At 43.0% G+C, this 16,096-nt stretch overlaps 1 protein-coding gene across 1 annotated transcript; it reads right to left on the bottom strand.

Annotated features, from left to right (window-relative positions):
* Positions 1-3,382: 3,382 nt before the first annotated feature.
* Positions 3,383-5,871, bottom strand: foxa2 (forkhead box A2). Its single transcript, XM_076748940.1, has 2 exons — positions 5,638-5,871; positions 3,383-4,976 (listed from the first exon to the last, which is right to left on the bottom strand). Exons 1-2 carry the CDS (start codon positions 5,707-5,709, stop codon positions 3,807-3,809), a joined length of 1,242 nt encoding a protein of 413 aa, XP_076605055.1. The 5' UTR covers positions 5,710-5,871; the 3' UTR covers positions 3,383-3,806.
* Positions 5,872-16,096: the final 10,225 nt, after the last annotated feature.

The following is a 16,096-nucleotide window of genomic DNA, read 5'->3' on the forward strand; positions in this document are numbered from 1 at the left end:
TGCGTCTGACAGCTCTGAGAAAGGAGGTCTGATTTTCAGGCCTTAATCAAGAAATATGCAAATGCGAGCGCAAGAAATGCGGAGAAATCAGGTTAGCCTGGTAAAAAGGATCAACAGGCTGGACCAATCCTTTATTCAGTTGCTATAACAACAGATGTGCTCCGCCATAGGAGCTGCAGAGGCATCCTCTCTGATGGAAAGCCCGCACGAAGTTAGGAGATAGGGGAAGGTGCAGCGATGTGGCCTCGGCGCACTTTTGTCCGCCAGTACAGATTGAGGTTGGTTACCTTTGAACCGGCAAAGCTCCAAAAGGCCATTCCCATCTCAGTGCGCGCTGGAGAGGGCTTGACTGGGGTTATCCCGCCTTCAAAGGATCGGAGGAGAGCCGCGTCCGGATGCAATTGTTTAATATTGGCAAATGGACATTTTGGAGGGCTCTCCATCTACTTTACTAAGATTTAGGAGAATAAGGTATCCAAATACGGCCTCTTGGATCATGGCAAAATAAACGAGACATTTCATTATTATTATTATTATTATTATTATTATTATTATTATTATTATTATTATTATTGTGCGATGTGTTTAGTGATGAATTATTATTAAGATTTTAAGGCTAATTAGCAAAGAGCATTCCTATTCATATATAAAATATGTTTCCATTTCGGAACAAGGGTGAAAAATTATATTACCATCATTTATTAAACGCTTGCCATCACATTCACGACCAGCTTTTATGTAACTTCTATCTGAGAATTACTTGTTAAAATCTGAAAATAAATCCATTTGTATAATATAAAAGCAGTCAGTGCTGTAGCAAAGCTCGCTTTCATGACATCAGTGCAGCAACAATGATATCAATCAGCCGCACACTGCAAGAAATATCCAACCCAACAAGCCATTTAGTTCATATTGAGTCTTTTTTAACACGTGAGGAGCACCTCTAGTTTCACCTGGTTCCCGTATAAAATCATCACACACTTTCTAGAATTAAAGCCATTTTTTAAGGAGCTTCTTCCTTGTTGGATGATTTAGTTTGAAGATATCACGAGCACTGAAAACAAGTGGAATCATCTCAACCTCTGTAGATTTTTTTTAGGTGAAAAAAAAAATGCCCGTAAAAGCATTGCTGTAACAGTGCATGCAACACTAAGTCCTCTGCAGTTTTTCCTTTTTTTTTTTTTTTTTTTTTTTTTGCAGTGCGGTGGGATCCCTCTCCATCGCGCAACTCAAAGACACAGAAACTTGAAGCAACCTCCATCACACAACCTGCAGATCCCCTCAGCTTTGCACCACCCTGTCGTGAAATTCAATACGTCTCCTTTCTCGTGAATTTAGGATATGAGCCTCTGCACACCGCCGACCCCACCTCTCTCATGCATGTCCGGGAACGACCATCAAACTACCTCTCCCTCCTAATAAGGAATGAGGATTTTAAACAAATAAATAAATTACAAAAATAACTTACAGAAAATAAAAGCTTCATACCTGCGCAAAATAGCCGCTGCTTGTTGTTGGCAAGCCACACAGGAGCCCATTGTAGAAGCTCGCCTTCTGCCTTCTGCAAAGGGCTCCAGACATCACGGCATTTATTTGAGCTCAAACTCTGTCACTGTTGACTTTAGCACAAAGCAAAGATTTCACTGCCCCGCTAGTTAAAAAAATGATTATTTTACAGAGATATCGATCAGTGTGCTATAAAAAATCAGCTTAGCATTATATGTCTAAAATGAATAGAACGAAATTTAATGTCTGTGTAAATTTACAGAGCTGCGGCGTCCTATTCAAAGTTTACACTTGTGCAATTTGGTTTGTGTGTGTACTCTTCCTATATGTGGGCATAGCCTCCACTCTATTGTTTACTGGCTTTGTTTATTCGCAGATCACGCTGTTTAAAGTACGATCTGTAAAGAGGGTCTGGAGAATAAACGCACACTTTAGGCCCTACGTGTTCAGAAGGCGAAGGGGTGTCATTTGGTTGGAAGGGGAGCAGAAATGTCCCCAAACTCCCTGGCCTTGGATTTGAGCTCAGCAGCAAGGGAAGGGAAGGGAAGGCAGGAGGAGGAAGAGGAGGAGGAGGGGGGGCGATTCATTTGGACGACAACTAGCCTATCTTATCTAACAAGAGGGGAGGGTCCAACTACTTTAAAAATAGGGAGTAGACAATGGACCCCCAGATTGAGGGGAGAGAAGTTAGAGCATCACATTCAGGCGGCTCTGTTCCCAAATCAGCCCTCTTTTCCAGCAACTATTCTCCTGCGCCACAGGAGGCTGTTTTATGTGACAATGACACTTAATCTTATTCACTGATCTAAACTTTGCGTGCGTGTGTGTGCGCGCGCGCGCGCGTGTGTGTGTGTGTGTAGGATGGTCAACCTGGGTGAGTGGCAGGCAGGCAGACACTGTCACTGTTTGAGTGACAGAGAGCTTTGAATCATAATGTGACTCACTGTATGTGTGGGAATTTAAATGGCTGATTTAATACGTGGATATTATCATTTCACCAACTCCTCCAAAACACGCGCAGCCTTGCAGCGGCTGAATTTCGGGGACATGGAAATGTACAATGTGCGCATATGAGGGATTCTTTGGATTGATTGCATGATCTAAATTTCTGAATAAAACACACGTTTTCATTTGCAGCATGTTTGGAGTACAATTTGTATTTTATTTCGTGCTTTCTGTCTGAAATGTTTCTGCGCCTCTCTGGGCTATCTTCTTCTACATCATCACCGCACTCCCAAATTATTACAAAGTGGCTGATGTGTTGGATAAACTTCCCCCCTCCCATAAATATCCCAAATTGTGTTTGGGATTAATAAGCGTGTGTTTGTTTTGTTTGCATTTTCTGGCGGACAAATTGAGAGCATTGTGCGCAATTTTGTCCAGCAGAGCTATTAATCCCTGCTGAAAACACGCGCCTTATTGTAAAAGCATAAGGATGAGAATAATTCTTAGAATTAAAAAAGATCAACAATTATTATGCAACTCGTGCTATAAACAATCGTTCATGTCATTATGTGTGTCATAAATAAATAGAACTGGATCTCCCTGAAAAATAAATATTGTCCTTAGTTTGATTTTTCCTCTTTACAAATCTTAGTTTTTAACATTAAATGTGTATTTGTTATGAATTAACTGAGATTAATGTTTTTCTTTCATGTGAAATATTTTTGCCTACACACACGTTACATTCTGTTGTATTCATTTATATTTATGATAGCCTGAATAAACACAATTGCTCTTAAAAAATTAATGGTGGAGACGCTTGTTGCCTCTAACAGACCGCTTTTGATGCATAATAATAATAATAATAATAATAATAATAATAATAATAATAATAATAATAATAATAATAATAATAGTCAAACGCCGTCATATTCAGAAAACAAAACCAATAACACTTTAATATAGATTCTGTTCTTGTCACTACAAGAATACACATATACAAGCCATAAATAGGAATTACACAAATGATTGAACAAATCCTGCGAGGCATTTAAATTCATTTAGGAATCCAGTTATGCGGATGGAGGCTATTTTACAGCAAGTTGTTGTTTGTCTTTGGGGTCCATTCCTGAAGCCGACTTCTGAACAGATCTCGTCACATTATCATTACTTTTAATTATTATCATTATCAACATCCTCTCTCAAAATAATTAGGCTACTAACAAACTCGACAACTAAAACGGTGGGAAACGTCAAAAATATCTGAAATACATATTGTACACAAACTCTATAATTTTTTTATACAAATGTACAAATTGAAGGGGGAGAAAGTCCACATCGGATGGAGGGTAACGAGTTTATGAGGAGTTCATGATTGGCCTGGAATAGACGCCTTGGTAGTAAGTCGTGTCAGGTATGGATGAGGAATCCAGACCGGGTTTCCCCGCCATGGAGCCCATGGAAAGAGCCCCGGCCATGGGGGAGCCGTAGCCGGAGTAATGCATCACCTGCTCGTAAGTCTTAAGGTCCATTTTGTGGTGTTGCTGCTCCGAGGACATGAGGTTATTTATGGAGAAGGGGTGGTTGAAGGAGTAGTGGTGCTCCGGCTTCAGGTGCGCTTCGTGCGCAAGGACCGAGTGATGCTGAGACATGAGGTGCTGCCCCTGCGACACGGGGGAGGGGGCGGCGTGCTCCGGGCTCAGGGCCTGGCTCTTCATGTCCGACAGGGACCGTTTGTGGTCGCTGGAGGACGAGTTGGAGTGCGGGGACTCGTTGCCGTTGCAGCTCTCCGAGCTGCTGTTGGAGGAGCCGCCGTCTCCCGCTTTGCGGCCGCTATCCTTCATGACCTTCTTGTCGCACTTGAAGCGTTTCTGCCTCCTCAGGTAGCAGCCGTTCTCAAACATGTTCCCGGAGTCCGGGTGGAGAGTCCAAAAGGAGCCTTTCCCGGGTTTATCCGGCGACCTGGGCACTTTGAGGAAACAGTCATTGAACGACAGAGAGTGGCGAATGGAGTTCTGCCAGCGCTGCTGGTTCTGTCGGTAAAAAGGGAAGAGGTCCATTATCCACTGGTAGATCTCGGCCAGTGTCAGCATCTTGCTGGGGGACTGCTGGATGGCCATGGTGATGAGGGAAATGTAGGAATAAGGGGGCTTAGCGTGCGTGTAGCTCCTGCGGTAAGTCTTAGGGTCTCTGGACCTGTTGATGTTAGACTGTCCGTATATAGGGCTCATGGCGTTCATGTTGGTGTAGGATGTCAGGGCGTTCATGGATGCGGGCTGCGCGGTCATGGGACTCATACTGGGGCTCAGGGCTGCGCTCATGGCTGTCATGCCTGCGCCCATGCCGTTCATGGCTCCGGTGCCCGGTGACATGCCGGTCATGGAGGGGCTCATGCCCGTGTTGACGTATGACATGTTCATGGAGTTGGCCGTCATGTTGGCAGTGGTGTTCATGCCGGACATGCTCATGTAGGTATTCATCGAGTTCATTCCCAGGCCCGTGTTCATGTTGCCAACCGAGGTGTAACACTGTCAGCGAGGGAAAGAGGCAGTCATCAGTTTCATCTGGCACGAGCATTACAGCAATAACTGAACACAGACTTTTTCTTTAAGCTTAAAAAAATCAAAGTCACTGCATTCAAACTGCGGTGGAAATAACTGCTTTTGAATGCGCGCTGATCCATAAAGCTTCATATGGACCTAAATGCGTCAAATATTTAGCAAATTTAAAAAAAAACACAGCTTCGTAAGTTAAAGAATGCATTTGATGTCACGATTATAGCAACTAAATTAAATGAAACAATCCGCAAAAAGCGCGCAATGCCGAAGAGAACACACCTAATTTGACTGTGCCCGCACACAAAATAGCGCCTGCAACACAAATATTTGAATCACTCTCCCTAAAATCAAACAGCTCGGATGTTTGCTGAGTGGAAACATGACAAAAAATAATCTGATTTAATAAAGATACGTATAGAGTGGTGAAATTATAATCCGAGTGAAAAGTTTCACCCCCCTACATGTCAAGCAACTTTGTTAGGATAGAGCGCTGCGTGGAGATGGGGGAGGATTTGGAGGCGCCTCAAGTCAATATTTGATCACAAAGTTAATATTATCTCAGGGCTAATATTGAGTTGTATAAAATGGGATCGGCTTTAGACGGAAAAAAATATATATTTAAGGTACCCACCTCGGGCTCTCCGTAGTAGGTGCTCCAGTCGGTGTGTTCGTGTCCTTCCATTTTAACTGCTCCAAGCATCATGGAGGACTTTTACAAAGCGTCTCCCAGCAGAGGAAAAGCCAAAAGTCTCTCTAATAGCAGGTGACTGGGGACCACTAAGTGTATGTGGGTCGTCGGTGTGTCCCTTCGTCAAGGACTGGCGCATGTGTGTCTTATGGAGCCAGCCGTGAAATGCGTCTGCCAGTGACTGGAGTTCAAATGACGCTCCGTGCTGCCTGTTAACGCTGTGATATAGCTCTGTGCGCTAGGCAAGCCTCCAATCCCTACTTCTACGCCTTGGGCCCTATTTGAATAATCTCCTCGCACCTAGGCGTGAGACTCCTCAAGCTCCCCCCCACCACCACCACCACCACCCCAATTGTACACCTGCGCTGCCTGAAAAGAACAGTTTCTGATGAAAAGCTTCATTATAAACTAATCTTATTGTATTTTGGCTGGAATAAAGGCTGCTATAAAAGGAATGTTTGGCGCTCTTCCTTGGTGTGCTTTTCATTACGCACATCCTCCAACGCGCTTTTTGTACTTCAGCCGAGCTGAAATCAGAACCCATTTTTATTGCATTCAAGGCATCTGTAGCGTAAAACTATAGATTTAACTGTTAATTATCTAAAAACACTGAAAGAAAGCGTTTATGAATTAGATAAAGTTTGATGTATCAGCAGAAATCCACTTAAAGGAGCATATTTAGGCAACTGTAGCCATTCATTAATAACTGTATCATAGTACATTGTCAGGGTTGTGTTGCTGTTTAAATTCAGGTACATGAAAGAGTTTATAGGACACAAAAAGAGTAACATCAGTGTGTTTTTTCACGTTTAACCTGCAGAGCTGAGAATAATGCTCTTATGGTTGTTACTGGCCTGCATGGACGCATGTGTGCGGTGCATATGAGCTCTGCCCGGGTCCATGTCAATGACTTAAAGCCCTTTTATCAAAACGAGTTGATGTTAGTGAAGCTATAAGCACATTTCATCACTTTGCCTCAGCTCTTATGGACAGTTATGCTCTAATACAAATGAGCAGGGTTCAACATTTCTGTCACAGTTAAAGTGTGTACACTTTTTCTTAATAGTTGCACCAATATTTGCAAAAACAGGCGAGATTTTATCCCGCTTTATTAACCCGGATGAGTGAATTACTGTTTTAATTAGCCTTGAGTATGCCACGCATAGCTTCAGAGCGCCCTCTCTCGGTTACTGCCTCCAGCTGGCTTTGCTGTGTGTGGCACACAAAGCAGCCTGATTCTTTCAAATCAAACGGCCGTGAAACATTTTAGAGGCGATGGAATTTGTGCATTTTTTTCCTTTGGGTTTTTTTTTTAAACACTAAATAGGTGCAAAATAATTTAAGGCACAATAAAAACGGCTGCAGAGGAGGACACCAAACCCCAAACAAATTCCCCCACCTTGTTATTTGCTGAATTGAATTTACGGTAAATATTAATTATGTGGACGCAGAGCGCGCATCATCGGATGGGTTCATTGCTTTTTGTTCATCGCAGTTTTCCTGATGACCCTCATGTAGCGTGACAGTGACGCGGACGAGGCCCCGTGCTGCTGAGGGCCCCTAACTCCCGCAGCCTGTACAGTATTTGTGTGACACAAACATCAAGGTGAGGCTGCAGTCCGCTGCCAGCCACGTGTCAGCAGTGGTACATCTATTTGACTCCATATTTACGCAAGAGCATAACTATCAGTATAGAGAGCCATTAGTAAAGGCGAGTAAACCTGTCGTGTTGACGAGGGACTAACAGAGTCTGCTTAACTTGGAAATGAGATCATGAGAAAAAGCTCTGTGTGTTTGAGGATTGGGGATTTCACCGGAGAGAGATGAGATGGTCAAATCTTCTCGGCGTGACTCAGTCCGCATAAGTGCTTATACATAGGCCGTTATTTTTTAGCATTAAAAATGAAAATACTGTCATAATGATAAAACATTTAGAGCAAATAACCATCTAATATTTATTGATATGTTATTAATGTAATTATATGGGCAGATTTTTCGAGGTGTTGAAAATATAAGTGTATTTTAGGGCTATATCTGATGTGATTGAGTGTATTGGTCTCCATGGGAAATATCTGCAAACATACATTAGTAAATAATGCATGTAAGCTTATACTAAAAAAAAAAAAAAAAAACATTTAATCAAATCGGTTTCACGCGTGCAATAAGTCTGAAATGTTTACGTCTGCCTCTTCAAATATAACAAAAAATGCAACTTTGGGTGGTGTTTTCAATGTCCAATAAAAAAAAAAATACAGAAGTGTGTAAATGGGCCAAAAACCTCCTGGTGGATATTTACTTTAATCGTCCTCCCCTGTTCTTCACCAAAGCAGCACAGTGCATGGCTGGAAAACAGAAGCACATCATGCAGCTATGCCAAAATGACAGAAATCCACGGTTTTCTAACATGGTCCTTGACCTGCATGACATTGTGTTCCTGAATGGGACATGCTGCTAATTCCATGGTTAATCATCAACCTGCCACAGTCCTCTCGCAGGGGTGAAGGTCACATTTTGGATTTAGTCAAAAACAAAAACTGGGCTTCGTGCTGCTCAGGCTGCTCTGTCACTCTTTTCCATGTATTCCTTATTTCTGGTGTGATGTGTGTCTATATATCACATGAGCAAAGACCATAAAAGCCCTTATGACTTTTTCAGATGCAGTAGGCAAAGAAATAAAAGTTGGGCAAGCTTTGAGCTTGGCAAGCTTATCTGCAGTTTGAGACGGCTCATTCTCTGAAGAACTGTGCACTGCCTCCTTCATCGTGCCCATTTATCTGATCAGACCAATAAAACATTGCCAAGTACTGAGGACAGGTTTGTCCCAACACCTTTTTTTAAGCCTCATGGTCCAATTTACTTGTTTTGTTCTCAGGAAAACAGAAAATATGAATAAAATATCAGAAGTTGGTCTAACACATTTAAAATTTCCTTCATTTCTGATCGCATTTGACAATAAACAGCAGCTTTTCTATGACAGTGGTGTTGGGGCTGAGGTCCAGGTAGCTTTAATTCACTGAACCTTTATGGTTGGATGTCAACATCCGACTTCATTGCATTATAGCCAGATTTAACAACCAATTGCACGTGCAGTATGTAGACCTGTTCATGAATGAAGAAATATTCAGGCTGCACTTCTGTAACTGATTCAAACTGGAATGAAATGAACAGCAACACCATTTAAGAAAATGTTAATGGCTTTAATTTAAAAAAGACATTTTCTTAGCCTTTCACTTGCAATATACAGGAGATATTTTTTGTCGAAAATGTGTCTTCACAGAGTCCTGTTGGTGTGTTGCACTGTAAAATCATCTATTGTTATATTATGGCCATGTTAACGTTTCCATTATGTCTGTGGAAACTTTTCTACTTGCTGACAATATAGTGCAGACCATAAACATCTGAAAAATACATTCATGATAGTCTTTTTTTTTATTTTTTTTATTTATTTTTTTTAGCTTTGTGATTCTGTCACAATCAATGCAGCATGTTCTGCACAAACTGCTGCTGCATTCATTGTTGATCGGTCTGTTGATTCAGCTCATGCTTTCACAACCCTGTGCAGACACTGGAAATGAGAGCAGAATAACATTTTACTTTCTCCCACAAGGATGAGTCAAAAAAAAAAAACATAGCACGCTGCGCTCTTGTAAAGTTGACATTTCCCCAGTGAGTGTACATATCCAGGACCCGGGCCACTGTTTTGACCCACATCTCTCATCTTTGCCACTTTGTTCATCAATTAGCCTCCATGATGATCAGTGTTACATTTCACACATTCAGGCGTCATTCTTTTTCTGGTTATGACGAGGGCAAACACTAAATGATGAAAGTTTAATGAGTCAGTTAAAGAAGTGAAAGCCCAACACCTGCATGAGCAAGGCCCCAAAGTGACACCACAAAGCCTCGTTTTGTGGTACAGATGCTGTTGAGTGCTTGGTGGGGGGGGGTCTGTGAGAGGAAGGCGGAACTCTTCGAACATTCCTTCAAACACCCAGGAGTTGTTGGCAGGAATGTGTTAAGTTTCAGCTTTCAAAGTAAAGATTTTTTTTTTTTTTCCCCCAACTGAAATTTAAAGATTCACTTAAGAATGTCTCTTTTTGTGCCTTTGTATCCATCTGAGTGCGCAAGAACAGCGCAGGGCAAAGGGTTAAGCATGTAATTCATCAAAATAAAATTAATAACGAGAGAGTCTTCCTCTTAGAAAGTGCTGGAAAAAAAAATGTTTGCTGCCAACTTGCCTGTGGTGACAGTAAACATTCCAGAGCCGGGCTGGAGTTTGGACTTGCCATTATCTGCCACAGCTGTGACAACGCCTGTTGGCTGCAGGTTTGTGGCTGGCCACACTGTGTTTACCTGGAAATGAATCTGAAAAGCGGCTGGACTGGGAAGGCACACAACCCAGCTAAATAAAAACTGAGAGTGGTCATTGCAGCGAGGTGCAGTGTGGGAGGGAGTCCAAAGTTATTGCACTGGCCCCAGTGGGTCAGGGCGCAAACACAGGCGTAAACGCACTAAGGATATCCTCAAATACGCACCTTTTGATATTGATAGGAATGTGGTGAGGAATGCCATTCGATATGGTTTATGTTGACTGTATCCAGGGCACTGCAGATTCAATACTTGTCTCTTGTCATGTTAAAGGAGCCCATGTTGACCGCTGCCCTTCATTTATCAAACAAGGTGACAGTTGATCTATTGGACCACAGGAGAAGAATGAGGACGGTGGGATTTTAGAAGATGCACAGATCCGACGACACTAAACAATGAATGTGCACCAAATTAGAGTCTTTAGGAGCTCAGATTGTTGCAAAAAAGAGTTTAAAGCAAATGTAGGAGCTGCTATCTGATCCATTTATGTTGGAACTGACCTCTTTATTAATGAAGAATATTTCATTTTCTAATTTGAAGCATGGATAAAACACAATCACACAATCCAGCAACCTGAAATAAGTTCTATTAAATGGCTAGAATGATCTGAAATGATTTATTAACAATTAATAAATCATTCAGGTGCATCGTCTAATCGTTTCATAAAGCCAACCTCATTAGAAAGGGACCAGTTATTATTATAGATGTAAAATCTACAGACAAAAGAAAAAACTAAAATAAATGATTGAATAAATGACCACAAAATGAAAAGCCCTATAGTTCATGTGGACTGTGTGTATAATATATTTTATAAACACTCTTACCTGCTCAGAGGCCATGCTTCCTTGCAATGTCTGAACTTTTTAGGCAGCGTGGATGGGATGTGTATTAGAGCCAAAAGATTTAATATCACCAAATCAGCACATTGTTATTCATTAGTGGGCCAACTGCAGAGTCAATACACATTTAATCACAGACTGAAGGCAATTAAAACAGGAGGGGGGCCAGTGGTGCTATGTTAATTAAAGTGCCAGGCTCCCATGGGAAGCTCTGTGTCTAAATATCACTACAATCAAGCCCATGCCATAATCCACGATGAGCTATTGCCGTTCACACTCGGCCGTCATGCTGTCAGATCCACGTCAGGTTGGAGAAGAGGGCAAACCTGGCCTGATGATTAAAAGGTTGTCTATCAGTAATGGCCTTTCTAATCCTAACTGACTCAACAGACGTGGCCACGGCGTTTAGAATCTTTCCCATGATAGTTCAATGAACTGATCAATGATTTTAATCTAGTTTTGAATTGATAGAATCTTGTGAAATCGGGGTATAATCCAGATATTGTAGTGATCTTTGATACAGATGTTCCTTTGATCACCCCAATCCTCAATTTCCACAGACCTGCTGGACTGCAGACCTCTTGAGAAAACATGCACACACACGCACACACACACACACACACACACACACACACACACACACACACACACGACACACACATCTCAGCCCTGCATCTGAGAAACGCTTTTGGTCTATTTCCTTTTTCCATCAGACACTCAGTCAGTCAGTGAGGGAGGTTCATATCTGCTGCTGTCTTATCTGTATTCCAGCCTGATGGGGAAATTCAAGTTTGGGATTACCTCTGACTGCTGACCCGAACCCATCTCAGACAACTGGCCTGGCTTTCGCTTTCATTATTCTCATGCTTCAAAGCGCCATACAACAAAATCTCACACTCTCTTGAGCAGGCACACGTTTCTGGCATATCTAAAACCCCTGCACCTGAATGTGTTATCCCTGCTTCGTATGCATGAGGATAGAAATTAAAAGCTGATAGTGGTGAATGTCTACATTAGGGGAAAGCCTATATCTTCTCCCCTCTACCAGGCAGTTGTCTCCTTCCTGTACGGGCTGAGGGCCCATCCATATGCAGATGGCTAATTTGTAGTGTTTACAGAGGAGCAAAGAGGGGGCCGACAACTCATGAAGAGGGCTGAAAAGAGGCTGCCTACGTGTCACCCCAGGAGTCTGGTGGTAAAGCCTGCCCTACCAGAGAAACAACATAAGTGTCCAATCTGTGTTTGCTTACCCGTGGACACCGATGGCTGAGTCCTGGCCTGGGGCCCGTAAATTGTGCTTTTTTTTTCTTTTTTTTTTACAGGCCCTGACAGCTAACAGGCTATTGGGAACAGGGGCCCAATGACACAGCCACTCAACAGATTAGCACCTCATCAGCCTCCTGCAGCTTCGAACAAATACGGTCCCTGCCTCCTTTAAGACACAATAGGGCCGCCACCGCTAAACAGCCCCCCGCCAACGGGGCCCCCACCCTTCTCCAGCCACAAAACTTCCTGGTCTGGTCTTTCTCCGGGCCACAGCTGCATCAAGGGGTCCTTCCCCAGTCCCCAGAGCCCACCCCAACCCCAATTGGCAAGATGTGTGTATTTCAGGTGAGCAAATATTGCCACTTGCCTGAGAGTTCAATGGCCAGCCCTTTCAGGGGGGTTGCGTATTGCGCCTGCCTGCTTTGCAACAGGGGTACATGTGGCCTCACACAGCAACCGGTCCACAGGATGGGTCAGGGGAATTCTCCAGGCACAGCTGGAGTCAGCAAATCAAACATACCTATATAGCTCATCTGCATTTTCCCAGACTAGGAAACCATTTCCAGCTTTCATTTCCTCTCTCCACTGATTTTACAACAAAAGAATGTCTTGATGTCTCCCCCAGCCACCACACACATAGCTCCAGCCTATTTCCTGCAATATACAGTTTAAAACTCTGACTTAAAGGCATATAATATCTGGTATAATACCTTTACCAACATATGCTAAAAGTCCCTGCAAAATTCTCTGCAAGTGGACACACATAGCACACAATTCAGGCCATTAGATAAAAGGGTAAACATGCAGGGGAATTGAAAGATGATCTTGTCAACCACTTGTCATGATTTGAACACCTTTGTCTCCAATACACACATGCGTAAGTTCTAAATGCCCTCTACAGTTACATTCATTAGTCTCATGGGTCTTAATGTGGAAAGAACAGAAAGGGGGAAATGCATCACGTGCTGTGAGGTTATATTAGAGATTGGAGATAGAGTGTTTCTTGGGACTTGTGCCCTTCGTCAAGGACACGGTGAACAAAAATAAAAGAGTCTGGCCGCTGTGTGGGTGATAGCTACAGCCAGAGGGAACCGAACTGATAATGAAAGAGCAGAAGTCTGCGATGTACAAGCTGTAAATGTTTTCTTCCTTTGGTATTGGAACAGTTGGCAGTTCAGCAATTATACAATTAGTTTCTAGTTTTCGTCAGCAGCAAGCAACAGCAATCAAATAAGTCACTATATTTACTGGTCATGGCTGAAAGACAGCGTTGTGAGGATTAAAGGCCACCAGCTGAATGCCACACCGGCAAGATCCTCAGCAAAAAGCAAAGACCACAGCTAAAGAGTACAGGGCCAGCTTAGGTAAAGGCTACAGGCCTGTGACTACAGCCAGCTGTGTATTGGGTCAGAAGGTGATGTGTCAGTGCCGAGGACCACCTTGATCCCCCCTGGAAGTCAAATAGAAGTGTGGGTTGCCGTGTCCTGGGAGGCCTTCTCTGCCATCACAGTGAAATGGAACTGGGCCAGAAAGCAAACAAGATCTCTCCCAATCTCTCCCTCAAGCCCAGACCAACCATGTTTGGGTGATGGGTTTTTCTGTTGTTCTGTTTGTTTGCTTGTTTGGTCTGGAGCCCATGGATACCCAGCATGGAGTAGAGAGGAGAAGCAGAGGAATGGAGGACGTAGAGCAGAGGAGAGGTGAGGACAAGGAGGAGGGGAGGGGGGGAGGAGGGGGGACGAGGATGTGTGACACACAGACCTCCCCGTGAGGTGACAAGAGACCTGCCGAGAAGCTACCGGGCAAAGCTGCTCAACAAATATACACAGACCCCAGGATCAGGGCAACCAAGACAGATCGCCGTCTCTGATCCTTCAACAGATGTTATTTCTGACACGCGTCTGTCTCCATTCATGTAAATTCTATAAGGACTTCTCAAATATGTTTTACAGTTCACTCTAAAGGAGATTTCTTTGACTGTATCCACCTGTAATGTGTGAAATATTCATGTGTTAAGGTATTTGCACAGGTCATTTCTCAGTGCTTGGAGAGCAGTGCACGTGTCTGATGATCTATATGGAAAAAAATAAGCTTTATCTGTCTCAGGGTAACCAAATGCTTCACCACACATCCTGCTAAAGAAATTTCCCACAAAGTCTAACTATTCCAGCCCAATTTCAATGGATTAACCTACAGAGAGTGACACCTTCTGGTAGCAAAGAGAACTGCTTTTTCCGTGGGTGCAGAAGGATAGCGACACAGGCACTGTCCCCTCATATTCATTATCTGAATATATACATGTAAACAATTAGCACATGGAGCCCTACGTCAGACTAATGCCTCCTCCATGAACATGTACACTCATAATATATTCAATATTGAATAGTTTCCTTGTCATTATATTGACAACATTTTAATGATCCCCTTCAGACATTATTCACTGCTCTTACCGAGTTTGTGTCTGGACGCTTCACGTTTTCACATCACAACCACCACTGGCTTCCAAACTGGTGGTGATGTCACAAAATCAGGCTCATGCTAACATGCCTGCAATGCAGTCCAATAGAACAGCCCTGTCTTTACGAAGCTTATAATGCTCAGTGTCTTTAGGCATCGAAATGTGTGCATTTAATATGTTTATTATTGAGCTCATAGTTAAAAGTGGTGTTGTACTGCACTATGTTATATTGAGGTCATTTCTATTTTTTTATTCAGAGCATGGAAGAATAGAAACACTGAATATAATGTAATCAAGTGCAACACACCTGTAACTACAACCTCAATGTTAAAACAATAGAATTTAGTTAACACCTCTGTTACAGTGTAAAAAAACCCTGAACATTAAACTTAATGGCAGGACAGTTGTACTGGGTTGCATTAGACTGTGCAGGTGTGCTTAATAAAGGGGACACTGTGTGTATATCTACATAGCATGAGCCTTTACGTTTATGCACCTCCATGCAGCCAGAGGGGGGAGACATTGCACTTTATTTCCCCAGCAGTTTAGCCCTAATCTCCTTTCTTCTAAATGACTGTAGCTGCACGTCTTTCCACAAAGAATCCTCAAATTTGTCAAACACAAGCTCCACTAAAATGCGAGAGGGAGGTTTGGGTTTTCTTTGTTCGCTGCCAAATGTGTGAGGACCAACTCAGTGACCTCTAACAGCGCTGTTGTGTTCGTGCCTGTTCGGTCTATAAATGTCTCCCCCCACAGAGGCTAATGGGGTCATCTGGCCTGCATAGAGGATCCACATCTTGAAAACATTCAGACTAACAGATACAGGAGCTCAGTATTGAGTATCATTTAGAGAGAGAAACTTCTCATCAGTGGCTATTAGATGATAGCATTGCAATAATGCTACCCATGATTGCTAACAGTGGTCAGCCTGTATCTGCGGAGAGTGCAGTGAAGCACACTTCAAAGATCTGGTTAAATTAATGACAGCTGTCTATTCTCTGTTGTTTACGGTGGACCGTACCTTCAAGCAATAGTCCCATTCTGTCCAGGAATAAGACATTTTATTCATATGGCTCGAGCTGAACGCACGTTTGATACTTGAAGGGCCTTCATGATAGCATTTATCATGAACAATTTCAAAGTCTTCCACAAACCCCCACCATCACCACCACCCTCTTTAACTATGTCATTACTCCAAATGTGGTGAGCGACTGGCTCTGCAAACTGCACGGTGTGGTGCAACAATCACATCCAGCTGCCGAAGAATGGGATCTGACATGTGAAACCACAACACACACACGCTCACTCACTCACACATCATGATGCAACATACACAAAAACTACACGCCAGGGTTGGTAATGCATGCTTATGCACGCATGTATGCACGCATGCACGCTGAGGCACTGAAATACCAAATCTGTTGTTCACGTCAGGCACAGAAAGACAGGCGGAGCTTGAAGACAACTTTTT

The sequence above is a fragment of the Chaetodon auriga genome, chromosome 14 (genome assembly GCF_051107435.1).
Source record: "Chaetodon auriga isolate fChaAug3 chromosome 14, fChaAug3.hap1, whole genome shotgun sequence".
NCBI lineage: Eukaryota > Metazoa > Chordata > Actinopteri > Chaetodontiformes > Chaetodontidae > Chaetodon > Chaetodon auriga.

Bases quoted from the DNA above. Each gene is read 5' to 3' on its own strand.
- foxa2 (XM_076748940.1), bottom strand. From the start codon at position 5,709: ATGATGCTTGGAGCAGTTAAAATGGAAGGACACGAACACACCGACTGG. The intron at 4,977-5,637 runs GTGGGTACCTTA...CCTCGCTGACAG, and splicing joins CCTACTACGGAGAGCCCGAG to TGTTACACCTCGGTTGGCAA.